The following is a 25,794-nucleotide window of genomic DNA, read 5'->3' as shown; positions in this document are numbered from 1 at the left end:
TTTTATCTGTGCAAAGGGATTGCAAAGTAGGTGTAAAATGCTACAGATCAGAATGGTAGCATTCTACATCCACTTTGCATAGGGGAGACTACACAATGTGCCAGGCAGCAAAGAAACAGGCCCTAAGCATTTAAATCATGGTTACAGCTTTATTTTCTAGTTTCGAAATGACAGAATGACTGATCTGATTTCATGCCATCTGTGGGATTAGCAAAACCAGAGAGACTAATAAACAGCAAACATGACAAATTAATGATGCAGAAGTAATGTGCAGACAATTCAGGAGGTCAGGCTATTAAAGGCAGGGGACATATGACAGTCATTGCTAACAGCTCATAAATAGACTGAATGTTATCTCTAATGCAGATTGTCATCCAATTGTCTCATTGTACAGTTGACTACAACAATTTTCACACTCCACCTAACCTTTTTATTGTAAGAAACTCCCTACCATCAAAACCCACTATCCTTTAAATAAACACATTAGCCTTCCTCCTGCTGTTCATTTTCTTATCAACACTGAACTCACCATTCAGATCAGGTTCAGTGTTTGGACCAAAATTATACCCGGAAGTACCAACAGTTTGAAGAGAGCTCTGGATTATATGGGAAAAATGTATAGGGTCAGAGATTTTTCACTTGGCTGGCACTAAATTGTTTCTTTGTTAGGCACACTTTCAGCAAAGGCCAGAGACTGAATGAGTCGTGAAATAGACTACCAGTTCATCCCTAGAGGTGTTTCTTCCCCGTAGTATAGGGAAGCTATAAATGTAAGTTGTATAGCTCCACATAACCTGTAGTCCTTAGACAAGGATGCGGAAGTACTGAACCACATTTTAGCTCCCTCCTTTCCCCAATCATGTATGATCCAGCAATGTAACTGGATAAATGTTGCCATTTATCCTGTCAAATTACCAAGGATATTTGCTTCCTTAAATTACTCTAACTCCTAGCTCAGTATAAATATTGTTGCCTTAACAGCTCTTAAAATGTTACAGTATTTTCAGTTCTCCCCCCCCCAAATAGGTTTAAGGTGCCCTTTGTAAATAGCTGGCACTGTGAAGCACAGAGAATGCTCTTTCACTGCTGTGTACAGTGAGTGTGAATTGATGCATTAAGCCACGTTAAAGGTTTTTTGTTTGTTTCTAATCAAATTTCAGTATTCTCCAACTCTCACTTGATACCTGGCTAGCCATTACCCCATGTAAGATCCAGATCTCAGGACATTCCTCAGTCTATAGCCTCTTGGTTTCTTCTGGCGGATGCTGCCACCAATTTCTAATCCAAAACCTTAAATCTTAATCTTTCAATCAGTACCCCTTCCTTCTGGAGAAATGGGTGGGACTTTTTTTTTTCTGTTTATGAATATTTACTGGCTGGCCAGAGAGTGTATTCAATCATAATTGCTATAATGAAACTAAAAGCAACAGTTCAATTATTCATATTTACTTGTTTGATCATTTAGTATGGGAGGCCCTGATTATGATTGGGGTTCCTGTGCAAAGCAGCAGCAATACAGATAGGAGGAGACTGTCCATCCCTCCATGGTTTACTCAGCTCCCACTGGCCCAAGACAGGTAAGCGCCAGGCCTGGAATGTAAATCAGTGTTCCTAAGGCAACGCATTGCAAAAGGGTTTGATGTCAGTGGGTGGTCCAAAGGTCTGCCATGTGGATTGTAGAATTGGGGTCTTGGTGTAGAACTTTTAATTGATATTTTGTGGTGTACAACTTTTAGTTGATATTTTGTAGTCTACAGCAGAGATTTCCATGTTTTCTCATGTTTCTGCTCCTACAGTTCCTTTCTAATGATCACTGTTGACTCCTGTGTTGTTGGTTGGTTGGTTGGTTGTTTTTTGCTGTCTTTAAGGTTAATAGTTGAATTACTAATGCTTTCAACTAGCCAGGAAGACTAGTTATTGTGGGCGAAATTCACCCGTGTGTGGAGAACCCCTCACAAAACATATGCACCAGTTAAGTTCTCAAGTAGGACCTTGTGCCTAGACCTTGGGTGAGTCTCTGCACAGGGGTGAATTTCACCCTGTAACGAGAAGTTTCTAACAGTTCATGGCCATGGAGGCACATTCTCCCTAGTCACTAGATAGGAATCGGATGTGGATTAGGAAGGGAATTTAAGACTTTTGTTCAAAAGACATTGTTCCCCTGCCCAGTGATCTAATGGAGAGCTGAGTCAGTACAAGGAGCTGATACATACTCCATCCAGAAGAGGGCAGCAATCCACCCACAATCCATTGATGTACAGTCATTGCAGATGCTGAAGAATTTATATAAAAACATAGATGTACTTTGTCTTAATGAAACTAGAGAACTCAGTGTTACCACACAGATGTATTTTAAATTGTCCCATGAGCCATCTAAGATAAAATGTGTAAAAAGTGACGTTAGAATATATATATTTAAAAAAAATTCTTGATAACCTAGCTAATACCACCTAAAGTTACCAGGAATGAAAAATTATAAATATTGTGGGAATACCTGAAAACTTCTACCAGGATTTGGGACTCTGATGTGCTGGGAATTCTATTTTTTACTATTTGTTTCACTTTTTGCATTTCTCTCCACAGATTGTACAGACTTTTCTATACAGACTACTCTTTATAACTTTTTTTCATTGTCAGTGTAACTTTTCTTATGCACCACCATATTCTTGTAGTGCAGTATTTTCTACCAGCAAGGGAAAGGTATTTTTCTGTTCTGTTTAGATTTGTTCACAGATTCCAAGGCTGAAAGGGGCATTGTGATCATCTGGTTTGGCCTCCTGTATAGCACAGACCATAGAACTTCCCCAAAGGAGTATATCTTTTAGAAAAATATCCAGTCTTGATTTAAAAATTGTCAGTGATGGCGAATCCACCACAACCTTTGAAGTTGTTCCAATGGTTAATTATGCTCATTGTTAAAAATGTAAAAAAACCACCTTATCTCTAGTCTGAATTTCTCTAACTTCAACTTCCAACCATTGGATTGTGTTATACCTTTCCCAGCTAGATTGAAGAGCCCATTTTAAATATTTGTTTTCCATGTAGGTACTTATAGATTGTAATCAAGTTAACCCTTAACCTTCTCTTTGTTAGACTCAAGGAGCTCAATCCATTTAGCTTATCGCTATAAGGCATGTTTTCTAACCCTTAAACATTCTCACTGCTCTTCTCTGAACCCTCTCCAATTTATCAACATTTTTCTTGAACTGTGGACACCAAAACTGGAGACAGCATTCCAGCAGTGGTTGCACCAATCCCAAATACAGAGGTAAAATAACCTCTCTACTACTCAAGACCCCCACTTTATACATCCAAAAATTGCATGAGCCCTTTTGGCCACAGTGCCACACTGGGAGCTCATATTCAGCTGATTATCACAATACCCAAATCTTTTTCAGAGTCACTGCTTCCCAGGATAGAGTCCTCCATCACGTAAGTACGACCAACAATCTTTGTTCCTACATGTATACGTTTGCATTTAGCTGTGTTAAAATGCGTATTGTTTGCACCCAGCTTACTAGCAAGCCAGATGGCTCTGTATCTGTGACTTGTTTTCTTCATTATTTACAACTCCCCCAGTTTTGGTGTTATCTGCAAACTTGATCAGAGATGATTTTGTGTTTTCAGGTTAGGTTATTAGATTTGGTAATAACTATTTTTTCTGAATATATTTCAATATAAAAATAACAGGCTAATCAAAAGCCTAAACTATTTGACAGTGTTCTCTTTAAGGAAATAAGATTACAAATATTGTAAATTTTTTAATGAATAAAAATGACCTTTAATGAATTTGGTACTTAGAATTGTCTTGTTACCACACTGTTCAAATGGCATGTTGTAGGATTGTTTGTTCCATTTATCTGCGACCCTTACACACTTCATTTTGTTCTGCAAACTTTTCAGGACACTGAAAAAAACCTCTGGAAGCAGAATCTTGACCTGATGGCAATTTAAATTTTCTCAGTTCTAACAAGAGGTAAATCATAATCATTTGACGTGGTCACTGGTATTTAATGGCCACTTTATGTAAAAATCAAGTAGATAAACTTCCTCCAAAGAACAAAGGTGACTGTAGAGAAAAGACTTAAAGGCAGGTCTTATGACAGTTGGCTCTATGTTAGGAGGGTCTCTTAATCAATTGGAGACAAATCCTACCCACTTCCCTGTTGCTACCGAGAGCACCAGATAAAGTCAAAGTTTGGATTAGTGGGTAGGATTTGGGGAGCTCTTATAGGACATAAGAATCTCCTGCATCTCAAGAAGTGCATCTGGTCACTCTGGTACATTCTGTTGACTTTAATCTTGTAAAATTTGGGGGATTTTTTCCTCCTTACTTAACCAGTCATGTATTAGTTACCTGTAGTTAAACTTGGCAGAGCTGTGATGCTTTCAAAATTCATGAATAGCAGTGAGTGTTACAGATTTTAGCCTGTTTCTGGTTGTTCCAGGCTTGGTATGTAGTGGGGAGAATAGTAGTAGATTGCCGTTTGGTCTTCCAAACCATACATAAGATATGATCCAAGATTACCAAAGATAGTGTAACAGTTATTTTTGAAGTTTGGTTCTTATGTGTATGTCTCCATGTCAGTAGATGCTGTGCTGTAATTTTGTTTTGGGTTTGTGAAGCTATTATTAATATAATGATGAGTATTATAAGACATCCATGGTTGGAATATCTGGGCACTCTTTAAATGGCTTGGATTAAAAGCAATAACGCTTCTACAGTATGGCAAGCAAATGCGCCATATGCCTCCCAAAAGCAACACAATTTTACAGAATGGGACAAAATGTAGTTTTTTGTAATGGTAAACGTTAATATATTTGTGTGCAGCAGGCTGTCTTGGTTATATTAACCTCAAATGATATGGATTTTAGTTCTGTCACCTATATAAAACTTTACATAATGTAAGCATAACTAAAACAAGCAGCATTTTCTGTGCAATTTGAAGGTGACAAACAGTAGGAGTAGAGAAAGAGGACTTGACAATAGTCAAAGAATTGCCCATTGAGTATCCCTTCATTTGCATATAAAGGTTATGTAGCATCCATGTAGTTATGTAGGGGCTGCAAAGTTGTAGACTGGAAGAACTGGAGGATGTTAAATACAGACTGACTGGGACCATAAAGAGAATAGAGAATTCTTACACAGCTAGGATGTAGAGCAACACTGCTATGTCCTGATTTGGCTATAGGCAATTAAGAGCTGACCCATTCCTTGAGACTAGCTGGATGTGTGTGTGTCATTCAGAAGAGTCTGATATTTGCATAAGAGCCTGAGATTTTGGCATCAGGTCTAAGAGCTGCAGTTCTTAATAACAACTTTTCATGTATGTATTGTAATGGTTTTCAACCTTTTTTCATTTGCAGACCCCTAAACATTTCAAATGGAGGGGTAGACCTCTTTGGAAATCTTAGACATATAGTCTATGGATCTCCAGGGGTCCACAGACCACAGGTTGAAAACTACTGTTCTGTGGTAATGACAACCTTCACGGACCGCTTAGAAATAGTCTGTGGAGAAAACCACTGATGTACTGTAAAATAACAGAACAGATCAGAAGTCCCAGATAAAAAAATTTAATCTCTCTATAGAAACAGTGCACTGTTTTACAAATGAATTCATTTGGTTTTCAGTACTCCTTTTTATGTAAGTACAGCAAAAGATATACAGACCATATTCTCCCCCCCTCCAGCAGTTCTTTTGTCCATAAAATGAAAACTGAAACACAAAAGGCACCAAGCAAGAACTCATTCTAACAGAACTTCATTATGACAAGACAGAGATCAGAACTGATTACAGTGTTAACAGTTGGGATTGTTAGGACATTGTTTATTTAAAATAATTTATTTAAAAAACACATTTGGTGGCTGACTTCTTTTGATTAGTTACAAATCTGTAAAGTTTGAAACCAGCACTGGACATCAAATTAATTTAAAACGGTTTGAAAAAAATGCTGCTTTTTATACACACATTTGTACAGTTTTTTATTTTTTAAAAAAAGTATCAAAATTTAGAGCCTTCAAACATATTTACAGTTTGTTGTTAGTGTTATCACACACATGTACAGCTCAGTTTTTGTTCTTTCCTTCATGCACACAGTGCATGGACTTGTAGTAGAAGAACTTTGCAGATTAAAATAATAATTGGAAATCTGAGAATCACATTTCTCCACCTCCCTTAATGATCTTTAAGTAATCAAGCCGCCTCCTTTAGATTTTGAGAACTGAGGTTTAACTTCCTAGTTCCTTTGTACAAATAGTTTGTGGTATATAGTGTTTCCATGATGCATAGTGTAGCATTTTCTTCCTACATTGCACTCCTGTACCAAAACTTTAATCCTACATTAAACTGTGTGAATCCCTCCCGCCGCCCAACACCCATCTTCAGATTTTGTTTTGGTCTTCCATAAGCTGTGATTCATGTATAAACGCAACACAGGTTACTCTACACCCTATTGCACAGTTTCAGATTTAGGACCCAATCCACAGAGGTGCTGAATACCTCTTGTCAGAGGTTGAGCCTCCTCCTCTTCCACTAAAATCAGTTAGGGCCTGATTTAAAGCCAATGGAAAAGTCTTCCATTGATTCTAATAGGTTTTTTTGAATCGTTCCCTTGGAACAGTGGGTGCTCTGTATCTAACAAACAGAACTGGATCCTTCATACACAGCAGGAGAGGTGTCTGGGAGTTGGAACATATGGATATTGAAATGAGACATGGCAGCTATGGGATGGTGACTTCAGAAAACTGCCCAAAGAGAATAAATCACTTGAACTTTTGCATCTGATTAACATGAGAAGAGAGGACCTGTGCCAAGTGGGAGAATATGAATTTCGTTCCCAGGAGCAGGAAGTAGTGCAGGAATGCAGTCAAGGTAATGTTTTCCATGACGAACAGTGATGATGGGGAAGAGAGTGCTTTGCACCACTCAGTGCCCTCTACCAGACAGTTTGGGTGGGAATTGCTGCTTGGAGAGGGCCTGGTTCCTTACCCTAGCTGGAGGCTACTGGTGCAACTTGGGCCAGGCCTGGCTTAGGAGAAAGGGCTGTTTCTGTTTAAGAGTTGATGCTGTGGCCCAGCCAGCAAGGGGGGGAGAAAATGTGGTCCTGCCTGAAACTGAGAGGTTAAACACTCATTATTTTCACCTCTCCTGCTACCTGATGATGATTGGGTGATAGAAGGAAGCAAGATGTTCGTTATGTGGGAATAGGGAAACCTCGCAGGGCATGAGAGATGTCACTCCGCATTTTCCCCCTACCAGAACACCATGAAGCCAAGAATTAGCAAAGTAACACTGAACTCTTCACTAGAGTGGGTTGTAACATGCACTGCCAATAAATAAATAAATAGAATGTAAGATTTCCTCGACTCTTTCTAATGCTATAGAAATCATGACACTTATGTGTTAGTGTCACAATATCCTGCCAGGGACAATGATGTCCATCACATCCACCATTGTTCCCATTGTAGAGAATAGCCTCGGGGTGCCAGATCATCTAGGACTCGTATGAGAGTCCCATAGTTGCTCAGCTTTAGGAACAGGTGATTGTAAGGCAGTGGTCCCCAAACTCTCTGCCCTGCCCCGTCCCCCAATGGTCTGCACCCTCCCCCAGGAGCGCAGTTGGGGGCTGGAAGTGGGGCCAGGAATGGAGCTTGATGGCATTCCCTCCCTGTCTCCTGTGGGTGCTGGCCTGGGCTCTGCCACGCCCCCCTTAGAGGGGCACGCACCACAGTTTGGGGACCTGTTGTCAGGATTGGGTTGTTTTGGGTTTTTTTCCAATTATCTTTTCAGCCATCCTACCAAGAGCTGTATATTCGAGGGCAGTCTGCTGACATTTTTTTCTTTAACCCCATACCTGTTGATCCACATTCCACGGACAACCTGCTGTGGTGAATGCACTGCTACAGTGCTGGATGTTCCAGCTACATCCACTTGGAATATACCTGCTGTGAATTCCAGGTATGGCAAGTTGGACTGCATCTCTGTGCTTCCTAACACTTCATTCATTTTAACGGCGTTAACAATCGATAGCAGCACAGCAATAAAAGGATTAAGGAAAGATTTTTGTGATGAGCTATCTCCAGGGAGTTGATATACGATTACCAGACAGAGAAAATAATCAATTTTTATAAGCTGTAAACAAGATTCCCATGGAGGAGAAAAAAATGACAGATTTAGGTTTTCTTAAAAAATCCTACACCAAATAACCCCCATGGAGACAGCCATGACATAAAGCCATGTTGAAACCTAATAGGAGTTTCTTCTGTGTGAGATACATGAAGTGAAGAAAAGTTACTGTATGAAGACATTTTTGATGTAAAGATTTTTTTTAAAAAAGGAAATCAAGTGTGCTAGTGCCTGAGTCCTGGCCAGTACATCTGTCTGGGCTTGAAATACAAAGTAAACCATTTTGACAGCAGAAATTCATTACGGGAGTGCTTCATTCATTTTACAGAATCATTGATTATCCTAGTGTACAGCTGTTTCTTACTCCAATGGCTTTAGACTTCAAAGCAAATTTTCCATAAACATTCCTTAAGAATTTAATCCCCCCTAATTCCCATAGACTTGGGCTAGTAGTTTTAAAATATATTTATATGTATATATATGTATATATGTATATGTCTATATATCTATCTAGCCTAGATAGATATATGCACAGCAAGCCAAACATACAAAAAATAAATACTCTCACCCCTCTTTACAGAACAAATCTTATATCCCAATTTTGTTAATAAATATTCTAAACTGCTTGTATAGCATTTTTTTACTTATGTTGATGGATAGCCACAAAGCATGTTCAACCTATTTACAAAACTGCTATAAATATAGTTTTAAAATGACGCCTAGCTATTGAACCCGGCAGGTTATGTATACTGGGTTAGTAGCTGAGCCGTAGCCCCTTCACTATCACGTATGGGTAGTGCAACAAGTTAAAACGTGTATAAAAGATTATACATACAAAACTCTCACATCCTTTGGATGTTTGCAGTTCATTAGAACTTTGTGGTTACCCTTCTGCAACATAAATAGTAATTAATTAGAGGGAAGAAAAGGACAGGGGTGGGGGTGTTCCATGATCCAAAGTGAATCTGTTCAGTGCATATTATTCCATTGTATGGGACTAGAGCAGCGACTTGGTCCTCATGGTAACCCATCATCTTCCAGGCTCAATGCAACACGCTGTGGAGGAAGGAAAACACAATAGTGGTAAATGCTTGAGTGACAGAGAATCATTTGATCTCTTTGGACCTAATACCTTACTCATGAATCCTTCCCTCCTCCCCTCCCGCAAATCCCACTGATTTCAATGGAGTAACACCTACACTGAGTACTTATTAGTACCTGGTCTTTCATGCCTCCAATTCCCCTTCACCCAAATGGGGATAAGCATTACTCCCATGCACTACAGATGTGGTGGGAGGCCAAGTTCACCGATGTCTGTGACGCACATTAAAATCCTTGGATGGGAGGAATGACAGCAGCGCAAGGATTGCTATTATTATTACTCATTCAGCGATATTGAGACAGTGCCCTTCCTCACACCTGCACTGCTTTTACTCCCTTCTCTTTGTCTTTCCCTTCACAACTCAGTTATTACTCATCCAAGCTGCCTGTTTCTTGAAGGGACACTTCCCTGAAGAAACCACTCTGCAGGGGTTCTGGTGCCTCCATCAGCAAGTCCCATTATGCAGTTACAGCGGAATCTGTGGAGCAAAGCATTACTCCTCCATCCCATCTCTATGCCTCATCTTGCTACAGCAACTTTCCTTGACTCCCTATGGAATCTCATTCACTCTTCACTGCAGGGCAATTCACTCTTTAGTCGTTTATGTCTAATTATATAATTAGAAAAATACTGTGTTCCCCCTAGCAAATACAAACTGGACTTTATTGTTGGCAGGAAAAAGCAGTGGGTGGAAAAGAGTAAGGCATAAGACCACCTGCAAGCGGGGTCAGGAGAAAAACCCTCCCCATCAAGGTACAGCCTAACATTTAGTAGCAGTCATTGTCCCTGTTTTGAAAAACTCGTGTATAGGACGGCCTGTTCATTTTTCTTGCATGTTATTAGCGCTCACCACTACAATGATGGGCATGTTATAAGTACCTGAGAGACATGAATTTCTCAGCGGGGTGCCTGGCAGGGATTTAAGCACCCAGTGCCACTGGAGACAGGGTACCTGACTAAATGGACCATTGATCTAATCTCAGATAGTAACTTCCTACTGTATGTTCCAAAGATACGGCAACAGGATCTACATACAAGTCTAAGAGTAATCGAACAGGCAAACATCTGACAAACCCCTCATTTAATGTCCTGTCTGATGCCAAGTAACTGTAACCAACCTCCAGATCGGCTGAGATAATTCTGTAGCCAAACCTTCTTAACAAGAAAAATCTTTTCCTTTGGGAGCTTGCTCAGAGATACTTACTGCTGGGTAGACATGCCCAATTTGTGCAGTCCTCCCAATATGGATTTCCTCTTCATCCTCTTCTTCTGTTGTCTTCCTGTACACAGGGTTATCAAAGTTCATGCTTTTAGTGTTCTTTCTTTTCCAGTTCCTCCAGATGAGGTACCCTCCCATACACAGCAAACCAATGACCACTGAAGAAAAGAAGAGAAAAAGCTGTCATCCGGCTACTTGGGGAAGGCAAACATAGTCCCATGTGGACCTCTGCTCCTGTACCCTTCAGACCTGCAATACAGTAGTTCCTTGTGCGCCAGAAAAGTCTTTTACAAAAAGTTGTCAGGGTAGTCTCATTCTAAGCTTAAATCAAACCTGCTTACCAAGAGGAACTACAATTCCAATAATGGCTGCTGTAACAGTTGATCCAAAACCTTGCCCATCATTGGCATCTGTAACCATAAAAGAACAGTTCTGATTAATCAAACGGCACTAAAGATGGACCAGAATTATAATGATAGCTAAATTTTTTTTAAAAAGCTAGGTTTTAAAATGTGTTTAAATTTAAAGGTATGTGGTCTATAAATAATATCTATTGTGTGCTTATCTATGATAATTAATCATCTTTAAACACGACACCAAATCATAAAATAAATAATCCTGAGCGAGCAGCCATCTTTCTTAATTCTTTCATATCTTGCGCCCTGTTATATGGCCGTGCCACAACACACACATTCACTCCTAAATAGTAATAAACAACTTTGAAATGTGGAGGCTTTTAGCTTGCTAACCCCAGATGTCAACTGCCACAGTAGGACACACAGACTGTGATCTCAAAGGAAATGAGACCCCAAAATAAGCAAAATGAGGGCTAGAGTTGCTAAGGGGCCTGCCCTTTCGGAAGAACTGTCCAGATCCATGTACAGTGACAGGGCTTTACAGAAGGGGGCACAGTTGACTGCTGAATATGGCCACAGAAAAGCACAACATGATGTGTGACCAACTCCCTTCTAAACCTCTTCATGCTGCCCCTTAATTAGCTCAACTATTAGGTGAAATTAGGTACTCCCTCCCCATAATAGGGCTGAATATGATGCCTCTACAGCACACTTAGGCTCCTGCTGGCCAGGGAAGGTAGAGACTGTGGTTAGGTACCAGAGCTGAGTCTTCTGAAGTCAGAGCACACTGGGGCTAGCTTTAAGAAGAGCTGATAAAGAAACATATGCTCAGAGCAGGGGTCTCTCTCAGACAATGAGCCTTCCAGTCTGAGAAGGCCCAGCTTCGGGGAGAGCTAGCCCACCAAATCCCAAACAACTCTAAAAAATACAGCACTTCACATTACCTAATGCCTGTTTGTTAGTGTAAGGTCCTGGTAGTAGGGATAGAGTGCAACCCATGACTGGTTCTAGGTATTGAAAAATCTCATGTGTAATGGTCCAGTGGTTCAAAACTGGTTCTCCATGTGTACGGCTCATAGTGTTTCTCCTGGCTCTGTGTGCATATATCTAATTACCTGTCCACTGTGGTACACTCACACCTTGACTACTGCATGCAGTTCTGGTCACCCCATCTCAAAAAGATATATTAGCATTGGAAAAAGTACAGAGAAGGACAACAAAAATTATTATATGGAAGCTGTTTCACACCTCTGAGGAGAGATTTAAAAGACTGGGTCTGCTCAGCTAATGGGGAATATGATAGAGGTATATAAAAATCATGTATGCTGTGGAGAAGGGGAATAAAGTGCTATCTACCCCTTCACATAACACAAGAACCCCAGTGAAATTAATAGGCAGCAGGTTTAAAACAAACATTAGGAAGTACTTCTTCATGCAATACACAGTCAATCTGTGGAACTCATGGCCAGGAGATGTTGTAAAGGCCAAAAGTATAACTGGGTTCAAAAAAGAATTAGGTAAGTGCATGGAGGATGGGTCCATCAATGGCTATTGGCCAAGATGGTCAAGCATGCAACCCCATGCTCTAGGTGTCCCTAAACCTCCAACAGTCCGAAGCTGGGACTGGATCACTCAATAATTCCCCTGTTCTGTTCATCCCTTCTGACGCATCTGGCACCAGCCACTTTCTGATGACAGTATACTGAGGTAGATGGACCATTGGGCGGATACAATATGCCAGTTCTTTCTTATGTTCTTAATGTTTGGGCACAAAAAGGGAGGCTAGTTTGTAAAAATCAGGCCCGTAATGGAAAGCCTCTGTCTTTATCAAGGAGAGTAGCTGACCCTTCATCTTGTGCAGCACAGCTCCCTCTGATAGCAACACAGCCACCAAGCTATTGCTCTTATCAGGAAAAGAACTTTGCGATACATAATGCATTTGAATGATCCTCCTGCGGCTGTGACCACACCAAAGAACGCCATGTGCAATAGCTAAGTTGAACCTGGAGGTTGCCTCAAAATTTGATGGAATGTCATACTTACAAGAGCAAACCAATACATGTTAATGTCTCATTCTGCAAAATGTGTGTTTTGCAATCTTAACGGGATTAGCACTGAACTCAGCAATATACTGTATTTACTCTGACAAATCAGGACTAATTAGAGAAAAGGCTAAATATTTCATCTACTGAGACACCAATGCATGGAAAATAATGTAAAAGGTAGTTTATTCTTTTAAATGAATCCCCTTGGCAGGTAACTCTATTAAATAGACATTTTACCAGTTAATGAGATAGGTACCATAATTGTCCTTGTTAGAAATATTTTAATAAACACTGAATCTAATTATTTTTGTTTGGGGTTTGGAAGGAGATTTACATAGGTAAGAATGATGAGAACGAATTTGAGAGATTGATTCTGCTTTCTCAAGAGCACTGCGCACTGCTTAGCATCAAGTATCATGTGTCCTGCCTTGCCGATGAGAACAGGGATGCATGATTTAGTGCTTTGCAGATGCAATGGAAATGATGCCTCTTTTGCTCAGTGTAGTGTTTGAAAAGCCAGAGATCTTCTGTCTTATTGTTTTTAATCAATTACCAGCGAAAGGGGCTATGTTGGAGGTGGAAATCTGCCTCTCTGTAGAACAGCAAGGTTATGGAAAGGCAGTTCAGCTTCCCTGCATTGCCCTGCCAATGTGTTGCAACCCTGACCTACAGGGATCACCCCCAAGAATGGGAAGGTAGTTAAATCCCTCATGGCTTATTCAGTACATAGCCTCTGTAGAGGCCGACAATAAAGAAGCCAGTTAGTGCCATCTGCTGGGAGTATTTTTTGTGATGTGGACATCAGTCCATGGAGATATTCATTTTAATGAAAAACTTCGTCAGAGGTATTTCAGAGCAGGGCTACATGAACTTTCAGAGCATTGTGCTGAGCAAAACAAATGCAACTTTCTTTGAGAAACAGAAACCTTAAATGCTGTGCATGTAAGACTGAATCCCAGGGAATCAGACACGACAACCTGGAACTAAAGAATTCAGAGAAACTGGGATCACTTTTCTATTATCATAATGAAGGAGTTGAGATGAAACATCTGATTTTATTTCTGCCCATCTATGCATGCCTGTGTCTGACATGCATACAGCACATCTGACCTGCCAGCTCTCCTACTAGCCCATGGATCTTCGCGATACGCTTGTACCTGGCAGAAAGTAAAGAAGTAGGAACCTGAATCTCTTACAGTGCTGGGATAAATTCCTATTTCCAGGTGTCATGATCTTTGTGCCTATTAGGCTGGATGTGGTTGTGGGTAAGCCAACACCTGGGGTTGTGATGGAGAATTGTGATACAGCTCCTGAGCTCTCTCTACTGGCATTGCTGACGTTGCTAGTTGTAGCTGGGTTGATGGCGGAAATCATAGTAGTGGTGATGGTTGACACTGGCTCAGTTGTTGAGGCAGCTGGAAGATCTGAAAAGCAATCCCATAGAGTTAAAACAAAACAACGACTGAAATCTGGTTAAACAAATCTGCAAAGCAGATCTCACATGGTGATAGGCAGCACTCCTTTCCAGATTTGATAACGGTTAGCATGGGTGTCTGGTTTCTATTCCTGATTTGTTATGTGGCCCATTGCCTTGCTATACCTCTGTTTGCCCATGTGCAAGATGGAAATAAAATAATTTACAAAGTTACACATTACAGTGGTGTAATGATGCTTAATTCACTAATATCTATGAAGTGCTGTGGATGGAAGGTGACATAAAGAAGTTCAAAGTCTTGATCATACTTTTTTGGGTGTGGGCCCCCAAAATTCACAACTTGCACCATATTGGAAATATTAGGTAAAATTCACCTCTAGTAACTCCCATGAAGAGACTAGGGTTCGCTAAAGATGAATGTGGCCTAATATTTTCCTAAATATACAATCTACGCCATTCACGCCTCATGGGGCGGTGTTAATGAATGATTTTATTGACCAACATCACCCCCATAATTTCAAACCATTCACATGTTTAGCATCTGTTCCAAAGACCACTGAATTCAATGGGAGTCTTTCCATTGAGATCAATGGGATTTGGATCAGGAACTAATTCTTTGTTCCCCTTCATTCATTCAGCTTTTCTGATGACTCTTTGTGAATAAACAAATTCTCAATGAAGAGACACTCCAGACCAACCAACATATCAAGCTATGTGCAAAAAGGTCCCAAGCACACAGACTACCGTAGCTAATGGTTCATGCACTGTTGTGAGAGGGGGAAGTGTCACTGATGTAAGTTGGTTTTGTGGAAGGGTGGGGTACAATTGGTGTGGCTCGAAGGAGCTTGTGCCGAGCAACACCAGGCTAAGAGAGAGGTCCCTGCATTAAGGTGGTTGCTTTTACCTTTGTAGCATTTCTTCATATCAGGGCCCAGCCACATGTTGTCAGGACAGGCACACGTATACTTGGGGGAATGGAGAGAGATTTGGGGTGCGGGAAGACACAGGTATTCACAGCCTCCATTGGGTTGGGAGCTGAGCTCACAGGAATCTGGAGCTGTTCAAGGTGGGGAGGGGGAAAAACAAATGTATTGTTTCAAACCATGCTCATCAATTTATCTTTGTTCATAGCAAAGAGACCCGTCTCCCGAATGAGATTCTAGTCTAACTCAGAACCCCTAGGAGTTTTCCATCTTCTAGAGCTCTTCTATTTGTATGCAGGAAAGTAGCAGTGGCCTCACCATTGTGCGCTCCCACTTTCATATACTATATGCAACAGTTTTGCTTTGCTTTGATGGTTACAGCAGGGGATGGGGAGTCAGGACACCTGGGTTCCACTCTTTGTTATTCCACTGACTGACTAAGTCACTTAAGCCATTGTTTTCAAAGCATCCTCTAATTCTGGCCATCTAACTCAAGACACTTAAATCCTGCTTTTCAGTGACGATGAGGAATCGTACCTTGAGTGAAGTCACTGAGAGCTATAGACACTCAGCATTTCTGAACATCAGGCCCTCATTGTCTCATGCTGGGCAGACTTTAAAATTTTGTGCTTCACCCTCTGCCTCCATTTACTTGGCTGCTTAATAACTCTTACCTCTCAGGTGTTTTTAAAGCATTATGAGATCTTCAGATGAAAGCTTCAAAATGTACTACCCAATACTATAGATCAAATATACTCAATTTACAAGCAAATCATGGTTTTTCTACCTGCCAGCTCCACACAGTAAATCTGGGATTTGAATGTCAAGTTTGTTGATGATCGTCAATAATAAAAACTCTTCAATTAGAATTTTGTGCTGATTATGCTGAACCAGGAAAGAGTCCAGCTCCTCTCTTAGTTGTGCAGGCTTTTCAGTACTAGCACCAGTACCAGGTAGGACAATCATTCTTCTCACTGAGCCTATCTGACCCAGAATACATAGGGGGAGCATATCTACTGAGTAAGGTGGTATCATTTCACAGCTGTTGTCTCATAATACCCACAATCTCAAAGCTATCTATCTCCCTGCCATTTTCTTCCTGCTAAGAAAACTATTAGCAAGTTACTTTGTTTAGAGTTCTTTCCAATTTTATCTGAGTGACACTGCCAAAAAGTGTCACCTAAAATGAACAGCAGGCAACAGGCTGCTCTGATCGCTCTAACTCTAGACTTCAAAAGGAAAGCTGCTAATTTAAATTACTATAAACAAATTGCAGGCTTTTCAATAAAAGCGCCCACTGAATTAACTATGCAGGAATTTCAAACATCAGGCATTCATTTTATATTAGCAGCATCTGTCTTACCACTCCATCCAAGACAATTGGGAGGCATTTTATTTACCAGCCCAAATGAATGAATGGTGTTCGGACTATGGGAGAACTGAGGGCATGCCTTACCTTTTGGCTGCTTTAGCTCGTGGAAGACCACAATATCATGAGGGTTATTGAGATTCTCTGCTAAAATGGAGATGTCCAAGCCATTCAATCTGTTTGCACTGAAGATTGCCTCGTTCTCCAGGTCAGTCCAGAACACCTTATCCTGCAGAACACACACAGGCCTTTTGATTTGGATAACTGCAAACCCCATGCAGTGTTCGATGATGGTTCTCTGGCAGCCCCGAAGGCCATTTGGGGTAAGGCTGCCTACATCTCAGCTTCTTTTGCACATTAATCAGAAGCATTTTAAGTACATGCGAAACAGACAGGTGCTAATTTTGCAGTATGTTATTGGCGTGTCCTCTACTCCAGCTGGAGACAGTGGCACTCAGCAGTTTGCAGAATCGCATACTAAATAATCTAGAGATGTCTACTGAGACTGAGATAATCTTGTCATTTTGTGGTGCTGCTGGATCATGATGTGATGCTACTTTTGGCTTTGCAACACACAGATGCAAGTGTCTCAGGGCAGGTCTTCACTACCCGCCAATCCATCAGGAGTCGATTTATCGGGTCTAGTGTAGAATTGATAAAAATCGATCCCCGATCGCGCTCCCCGTCGACTCCGGAACTCCAGCTCGCAAGAGGGAGAGCGGCAGCGGTCAACTCGCCGCCGTCCTCACGTCCAGGTAAGTCGACCTAAGATACGCCGACTTGAGTATCTTAGGTCGACACCCTTCCCCCCCCCCCACCGCAGTGTAGACCTGGGCTCAGTGTCAGGAGGTGGTAACAGATCTGGAGAGCAGCATTTACAGATGGGCAAAAAATGCTTAGTTCCTTAGAGTAGCTTTGGGGCTGGGTGGGAGGGGAGAACACTCCGAGCAGGCCTGGATACAAAGAGGCCATGTCCATTATCACTTTCTAATGATTACTGCAGATTGAGAGATACCTAAATACCACAACATAACAGGACACAGTAGGTATGTGGGAATTGAAGGCTACTGAGATGGATTTAGTTGTAGGAAGGTGACCTGGACGACAGATGAAAAGGTAACACTTGCAACGTCTTTTAATAAGATGATATACATAGCTGGAGGGGGAAGGGTGGGTTCTCAGGAGCTAGTTCAGGAGATTTTCCTTTATCTTGAGAAAAGATTCAGATGGAGGAAGGGGGTATACAGCATACTCTTGGTTAACAAACACTGTAAAAGGGATTCTGCAAACACTGTTGATGTCGTGTTTAATTTAATACACAGTCCCACTAAAATCAGCAAGGCTATGCATGCCAATAAGCACACCAGGGCAGTATGTGCCTACAGGATCAAGCTCTTAATTTTGTGGCAAGTAGTGTGTGCATCCTTCAGCTGTCAGGGCTGTGCACCAGAGCACGGCCAACTCAGCGTGAAAGAGAGAGAAATGTCTGGCTTTATGTTTAAATTGGATAAGTAAAAGACACTTTCCTGGGGTTAAATCCTGCCATCAGACAAGTGCACTGGGTTCTCAGTTCTTCCCAGGCAGAGAGGCTCCCCACTAACATCACCGCCAGTTCCCAAAGGGGTTGTACAGATTTCTATCTGGGTCCACTGATCCTTGTTGCAGACTGTCAAGCAGTAGCATATAATGACTGCGCAAACAATTAGCAACCTGCCAGGCTGAGGAAGGGAGCACATGCGGCATGGGTCTGGGAAAATGCAAAGCCAGGAAATCACACTGCAGATGAGTTGTAAGAAGTGTTCAGAGCAAGCTGCAGTGTCACATTCAAAGCCATCCGGAGCGGGCACATAAATCTCTGCCATGCACCCAGATGAGAGGATGCCCTGTGTTCAAGGGGCTTGATCCTAACAGGAGGCATTAGCACCTCCTGTGAAGCTCCCACTCAAGTCTTATCTCACAGGAGATGCTCACTCAGCAGCATCAGGCCTTTAGTTAGTGAAACACCCATATGGCCTGACAATAATCATAGCAACCTGCCTGTGTTTTCCCTTGCCGGTGATTTGGCCATTACACAAGCAGTTAACATGACTAAAACCTAATTGTGCCATTAGCCCACGTCAGCTGTGCAGGCGACGCCGGTTTAGGCAGGGTGCTCTTCCCCACCACACAAGTAATGCATTACATAGTAGCATTTGACTGATTGCCGCTCTTGGGGAAGGAATACTCTTTGCTGAACGCACACCGGATTAATGGCTTTTTGCAGCAGCTGACACAGCCCAGGTGCTTCCTGTGCCATTCACAGGGCACAACTTTCAAGCAAGAGGTGTGTGGAAAGAGATCCTGTGGCTTCCTGCACTCCCCAGCCAGCTCTGCACCCATTCTTCACTCTTACCTCAAACACAGCTACTCCGAAAGGGTGGCTCAGGTCATCAGCAGAAGCGATCAGAACTTTCCTATTGCCGCCATTGAAGTCAATGCTTGAAAGTAAGTGCAGCTTGGAGTCCACCCAATAGAGACGCTGATTCAGCAGATCTGAGACAGGAAATGTGACCAGGCAGAATTACTGTACATGCAACTACAGCACTTTTTGCTATTGCCCAATATTTTTCCTGTTGGCAGAGTGGCTACTTCTCCGTGGGCTGTTGAGCCCTTTTATTTATTCTGGTGGTTGAAACTTTGGTTCACTGCCCAGATACGCTGCCCCAGGCACCCCTAAATAACATGCTGTTATGTGTTTGTGAGAGCTGCTCGATTGACAGCCCGGCTCGTGAAGTAGTCCCCTCTCTGATCAAGTAGAACAGGCCAGCGGCCTTGCTGGCTTCTCAACTCCACCCCAGCAATGTCCCTCAAATTTGGGCTTGTCTTCACAGACAGCGCTACAGTGGCACTGGTGCAGCTGCGCCGCTGTAGCACTTTAGTGAAGATGCTACTATGGCGACAGGAGAGCTTCTCCCATCAGCGCAGTTAAGCCACCCCCCCGAGAGGTCGTCGCTGTAGCAACAGGAGCCGCTCTCCCATCGACATATGACAGTGGGGGTTGGTCAGTATAACTGCATCGCTCAGGGGGCTGGATTTGTCAAACCCCATGGCGATGGAGTTATACCCAGATCGGTCTGTAGTGTAGGCCTGGATTTGCCTGGAAGGATCTTTTCGAAGGCTGAGAGGCTAGTTCATTCTCCAGACCATTTAATCTGTGGCTTTTTGCTGAGACTCCTGAGGAAGGTGCAATTAATGCTAACAATGATGGTGGTTTCCAATGCTGAGTGACTTCACCTTTTCACAAATTCATAGATTTTAAGGCAGAAGGGACAAGGGTGATAATCTGGACTGACTTTCTGCATAAGACAGGCCATAGAACTTCCATGAATTAATTCCTGCGTCAAGTCTAATAGTTGTGTTTGAACTAGAGCATCTCTTAGGAAAACATCCAATCCTGATTTAAACATTTCCAGTGATGGGGAATCCCACTTTCTCAAAGCCATTCCTAGGTTTCAGATTCAAGTATATTTCATTTCACGGACAAGAGGGGAAGAAGTGGGAGAAGGTGACTTGTGCCACTGTAGGACTTCATGAACTGAGCTTTTCTTCCTGGGACAAATTCTAATTTTGGATGAGATCAACTAACCTCAATGCAAAGGGGTAATTGCCACTCATAAAAGCAATCATTTCAAGCTCTGGGTTGAAATCCTAAGCATTAATTTGTTGGTTAATTAATAACAAGGGCAAATGTTATGTGTGACGTTGTGCAGTGTATATGGTTTTATAAAAACATGATAATAAGTGAATCTAATGTAACTGGAATATGCTTCATGCAAAAGGTCTCTTGTAAGGTATCATTACAAAGCTTATAATCTACGGAGTGTGATCATCCTATTTGTATAAATGTACCACTCTTGTATCTAAAACTAGAAATATGAAATATAACTCTGAGGGCCTATTGTAATTATGCAAAATGTGGGCCATTAATGGTGGTTTGGAATCTTGATGGCTCCCATTAACCAGGACCATTGTCTGCAGATGGCTGTGTTTACCTGTGAGTCTTCCTGTATATGTATGTGCTGGCAAGTGGGCAATGAAGTCTTGCAGTGACATGTGATCTTGTCACCTGAACTGGAATCTATCTATAACCTGGTGCTTTTCCAGTGAGGGGGCATGGAAACCCAGAGGGACAAAGGGTTCCCGCCTTATGCAAAAGAGGTGGAACAGAACAAAGAGGAGAGAGAGGAGCCATCATGAAGAATCCCCTAGCTACCACCTGAGATGGAACAAGAGCTGTACCAGGGGAAAGAATTGTGCCCAGGCCGGGAAGATGTCCAGTCTGAGGAAAAAACTTACTGAAGCATCTCTAAGGTGAGATTATCTGTATTTAGTTTGATTAGACATAGATTTACGCATTTTATTTTATTTTGCTTGGTGACTTACTTTGTTCTGTCGGTTACTACTTGGAATCACTTCAATCCTACTTTCTGTATTTAATAAAATCACTTTTTACTTAGTAATTAACTCGGAGTATGTGTTAATACCTGGGGGAGCAATCAACTGTGCATATCTCTCTATCAGTGTTATAAAGGGCAAACAATTTATGAGTTTACCCTGCATAAGCTTTATACAGGGTAAAACGGATTTATTTGGGGTTAGACCCCATTGGGAGTTGGGCATCTGAGTGCTAAAGACAAGCACACTTCTGTGAGCTGTTTTCAGGTAAACCTGCAGCTTTGGGGCAAGTAATTCAGACCCTGAATCTGTGTTGGAGCAGACAGGAGTGTCTGGCTCAGCAAAACAGGGTGCTGGAGTCCTGAGCTGGCAGGGAAAACAGGAGCAGAGGTAGTCTTGGGACATTAGGTGGCAGCTCCCAAGGGGGTTTCTCTGATCCAACCCGTCACATTATGAATTAGTAACAGTAGTAGTAGCCTGTGATGATGTGGACAAAATTGCCTGCCATCACAGCAGGGGTTAAAGAGAACCTTTGGGTTCAACTAGTCCCACCCCATTATATCTGCAGCTAATGTCAGGCCTGTTGGGGGAGAAAAGGAGAGAGACTGGCTCAGTTCGGGGCTGACTGGTGAAGAGGCAGGAGCTAGCTGCCTTCCTACCGGAGAGGGGTGACTAGCCTGCCAGCTGAGACAGCCACCAGGGACTAAGCACTGTCTCCCCAGCCCAGGGAGGCTATGGAGAAGACCTAGGAGCCTCTGACAACCGAAGTAACTGGATGACTGAAGCCCAGAGGCATTGTGGGGTTTGGCCTCACCAGACTTACAGCTGCCCTTCCCACAGGAGCCTGGGACCGTGGTAAGATGCCACCCAAGTCCCACGAGAGGGCACTATGGGAGGCAAGCCACCCCAGTGAATTAGAGGGAACTTGCTGGCCACTTGTGTGTATGACAGATGTTGTCTTTCCCATTCCTGGATGACAATAAACATAAATTTAGAGAGGCCACAGACATAGGGAGCTTTATCACTTGCACTGATCTATTACCGATTCTGCGACTTACCTAGTGTGATGCCATTCGGCCACTCAATGTTGTCTGTTACCAGCACTTGCCGATCCATACCGTTCAGGCCAGATTTTTCAATTTTAGCTTTGTCTCCCCAATCAGACCAGTACATGTATCTGAAAGAGCCACAGAAAGGAAAAGTCAATAACTCACACTAAATGCAGAGCTGACCCTACCCCAAGAGATGCGTGTGCATAATTTGAGTAGGTTTCTTAAATCAGGAGGTGTGGTGCCCTTTGTACTCAGCGTTTTAGGCCTTTGCTATTCTAATCCATTTTAACATCTGCGCAATGGAGCTGATGGGTTCCTACTGTATGAACTAACGTGAAGAGCACGTATTGCAGGACTATGTTACACCAGGGCTTAAAAACATTCTTTAGTACCTGTGAACTAGCTCTTGGAATTTCTGCTGGATCTTTGGCCTTTGTATCCAGCACTAAAAACATGTGCTCGTTCAGCTGTGCATCAGACTACCTCAGTTTTCATTACAAATCACGTACCAGCTTGTCCCCATGTGACACATGAACAGTGCAAAAGAATTTCTGAGATGTCATTTCAAAGCTGCTTTTGACTTGGCGCTGCAAAGATTTACGTGTGCGCTTTAACTTTCAGCATGTCAGCAGTCCCAGCCAGAGTCTGAGAGCTCATGAAAGGCGTGAAAACAAGACCGGAACATGCCATAACGCAGAACTCCGTCTTCACACCTACCCCCGTGTCGGATCAACTGCAATGGCTCTGGGCTCGCTTAGGTCAGTGCTAAAAAGTGTCGTCCTCTTGCTTCCATCAGCAGTGGCCACAGAGATGGTTTTGTTGCCCGAATCTGTCCAGTAGATGTTCTTGTGAACCCAGTCCATCGCCAGGCCTTCGGGGGAGTTCAGCTGACTCTCTATCAAAATCACCTGCTCGGCTGTGTCGCTGGCTTTGTCTATGTAGGCACTGCAAAGACAAGGATTGATGAACGGCACAGTAAGAGCCAGTGCAGATAGGCAAGTTGAAAAGCTGCAGCCTTACATGGAGGAGGAAATGAGTTATGAAGAGATGAACGCTGGTCAACTTAGGGAGGAGGGATAGCTCAGTGGTTTGAGCATTGGCCTGCTAAACCCAGGGTTGTGAGTTCAATCCTTGAGGGGGCCACTTAGGGATCTGGAGCAAAATCAGTATTTGGTCCTGCTAGTGAAGGCAGGGGGCTGGACTCAATGACCTTTCAAGGTCCCTTCCATATCTAGGAGATGGGATATTTCCATTAATTTATTTACTGAACTAGGGCACAAACACAGCATGATTATCTCAGACTCCCTCACTGTTGTAACCTTTATTCTTTCATTCTCCATCCCCTCCCCCCCCCCCGCCTTTTGCTGATGGTCACGCCCTTGTTTTGTCATAGCTATTTGGCGTGTAAGCACTTCGTGGCCGGGAGCTGTCACGTTTCTTTGTTTTAAAGCTCTGTGCACATGTCATGTTTGACAGGATGGCCCTGATTCAGCAAAGCATTTAATTTTAAGCATGTGACTTCACCAGGACTTAAGCACGTGCTAAAAGTTAAGTGAATGCTCAAGTGAACTGATGAACAGAGATGGAGTTAAGCACTTAGTTAAGCTTAAAGATAAACACACACTGAAGTGTGTTGCTGAATTAGGACCCGTGTAAGCTCCCTAGCCTCCGCTTCTGGTAGGCCTCTGCCCCAGCAACTGGGCAATGGGGTCCCTGCAGCTCCCAGCTGCTGCAGGGGGTGGGTGCTGGACCCACCTCCCTCCACATTTTGTCAGGGATGTTTTTAGTAAAAAAAGTCAGGGGTGGGTCACGGCTTCTGTGATGTTTTGTTTATTGCCCTTGACCTGTCCATGACTTTTACTAAAAATAACCATGACAAAATCGTAGCCTCAATAATAATTTTTCATCTACAAATAGCTTAGCAAAAGGATTCACCGTTATGAGAGCTGGGGAAGAGGGTTAGACACTGATCCATTATCCAAGCCTGCTGGGGCACATTAATATCAGTGACAACTTCAAAGTATCTTTAATAGAAAAAACAAACTTCAGCGGCACACTCCATAAATATGCCAGTGGCACTCCTAATAGAACACAGGGAGGCAGCTTCTGCTCTGTTCCGCCTGTGTCATTCTGGAGTAACTTCCGTGAAGCGAATCTACATGGAATTACTCTGCAGGGAATTTGCACCAAGATAAGAATGGAATCTGGCCCAATATGTGCTAGTTTTCTTGAAACAGGACCATTTAATATTGATCACAAGAATAATTTATTATATTTTTAAAATAGCTATAACTACAAAACAATAGGTCATGACATTTTCCCTTGAACATTTGAAAATGTCAGACCACTCATCCACTAACAGCCTATATTGTTGAGTAACCTGGCCCAAGGTAATGAGAAAAGAAGCCAAGTGCTGCCAGAGTACAACTCTGGCACAGAGACTTGGAAACAAATTAATGTCAAGAGGCAGAAAGCTTTAAAGTCTTGGTTTTGCTTGCAGCCATACCCGCCTCTGTTATAATAAACTATGCAGGATCCGGTTGGGTTAATACTTTGGACAACTGACTTTCAAAGGAAGACCCAGGTGATACAACCGTAGTCCTGCTGATTCAGGAGCTGGCCCTCTGAGCCAATACTGAATGCAAGGCACTGGGAGGTACTTCTAGAGGATGTAAAATTATATTTCTGACCTCATTTATCACCTCTATTGAAGAGCCCATAGCATTTTTGTAAGACAAGAGTTAACTCCTGTGGCCTGCCCTAATTCCAACTTGCGTGATTACATTCTGCCTATCGATATTTTCCCCCACAGTTGCAACTGGAAACAGTATTTTGTTAACTTCCTGTCCCAAACTTGTGCAGTCTCAGGGTGCTTTCACGCTCACTGTGGCTGCACTGTAGCAGTGTGCACACTGATGTATAGCCACATGTGCATGGTTCAGAAAATGAGATGGGATCCTTCAGAATTAAAGGTTCTTGGTTGGAGACGACATTTTCTGCTGTCCAATGTCTCCCTCAATTCCTGATGTCTGGGCTGCTCTGCTCACTCTTGCAGCTCATAGAGGCAGAGCGGCGTTCTGATGCCTCCACTTTGGCCGTGCCCATTCTGCTCCTGCTGGTGGCCGGATTCTCTGCCTCGTGTGGATAGCAGTTTCAGTGCTGCTGCCGTCTCATCTGCCTAATGTTTTTTTTTTGTTTTTACTACTTTTTGGAGCAGCGGTGAGCAGTGTTCTCCCTCGCTAGCCCCTTTTCCCCCCAAGCCAGTTTTTAATCAGGTGGTGGAAACACATCCAGCCCCTCTGCTGCAGTGACTATGAGTTGGACAGGCAGGTGGGATCCCCTACCCACCAGAGCAGCTGCGACTCTAACATGGGAAAAATGGACCGGGAGTCTCTGGGCAGAGCAGGGAGAAGCTCCGAGGACGAGGAAGATACTTTTCAGCTGACTCGCGGTAAGTCCCAAGGTGTCCTTGGAGAACAAAGAGGGGAGACTTGCAGGGCTCAAAGTCTTAAAATGGGTCTTGTGGGGGACCCCTGATTGGGGTGATGCACATGACTTGCATCCTGGGAGAGGAGATGAGGGATGGCCAAAAGGTTGAACACTTTTTGGACACATACATGAAGCTGGTAAGGACACCACGCTTGCCTCAGCCAGGTCAGTATTATAAAGGATAACCGTGCCCTTGTCCTGTCTGATCTTGCTCATCACTCTTAGAATTAGTGGCATTGGAG

At 42.8% G+C, this 25,794-nt stretch overlaps 1 protein-coding gene across 2 annotated transcripts in view; it reads right to left on the bottom strand.

The window, feature by feature from the left end:
* Window positions 1-5,561: 5,561 nt before the first annotated feature.
* LRP8 (LDL receptor related protein 8) overlaps window positions 5,562-25,794 on the bottom strand; it is a 262,396-nt gene continuing 242,163 nt past the window's right edge. For both annotated transcript variants that reach the window (XM_034778505.1, XM_034778506.1), the window contains 9 exons: window positions 22,781-23,008; window positions 22,070-22,188; window positions 18,970-19,109; window positions 16,665-16,806; window positions 15,190-15,342; window positions 14,047-14,274; window positions 10,791-10,859; window positions 10,435-10,607; window positions 5,562-9,184 (listed from right to left, as the gene is read on the bottom strand). In XM_034778505.1, the coding sequence (XP_034634396.1) occupies window positions 9,146-9,184; window positions 10,435-10,607; window positions 10,791-10,859; window positions 14,047-14,274; window positions 15,190-15,342; window positions 16,665-16,806; window positions 18,970-19,109; window positions 22,070-22,188; window positions 22,781-23,008 (1,291 nt within the window). In that variant the 3' untranslated portion in view covers window positions 5,562-9,145. The remainder of the gene's footprint in view (window positions 9,185-10,434; window positions 10,608-10,790; window positions 10,860-14,046; window positions 14,275-15,189; window positions 15,343-16,664; window positions 16,807-18,969; window positions 19,110-22,069; window positions 22,189-22,780; window positions 23,009-25,794) is intronic.

Source organism: Trachemys scripta, chromosome 8 (genome assembly GCF_013100865.1).
Source record: "Trachemys scripta elegans isolate TJP31775 chromosome 8, CAS_Tse_1.0, whole genome shotgun sequence".
NCBI classification, from domain to species: Eukaryota; Metazoa; Chordata; order Testudines; family Emydidae; genus Trachemys; species Trachemys scripta.
Note: the sequence above shows the minus strand (reverse complement) of the source record. Positions and strands in the feature narration are given on the sequence as shown.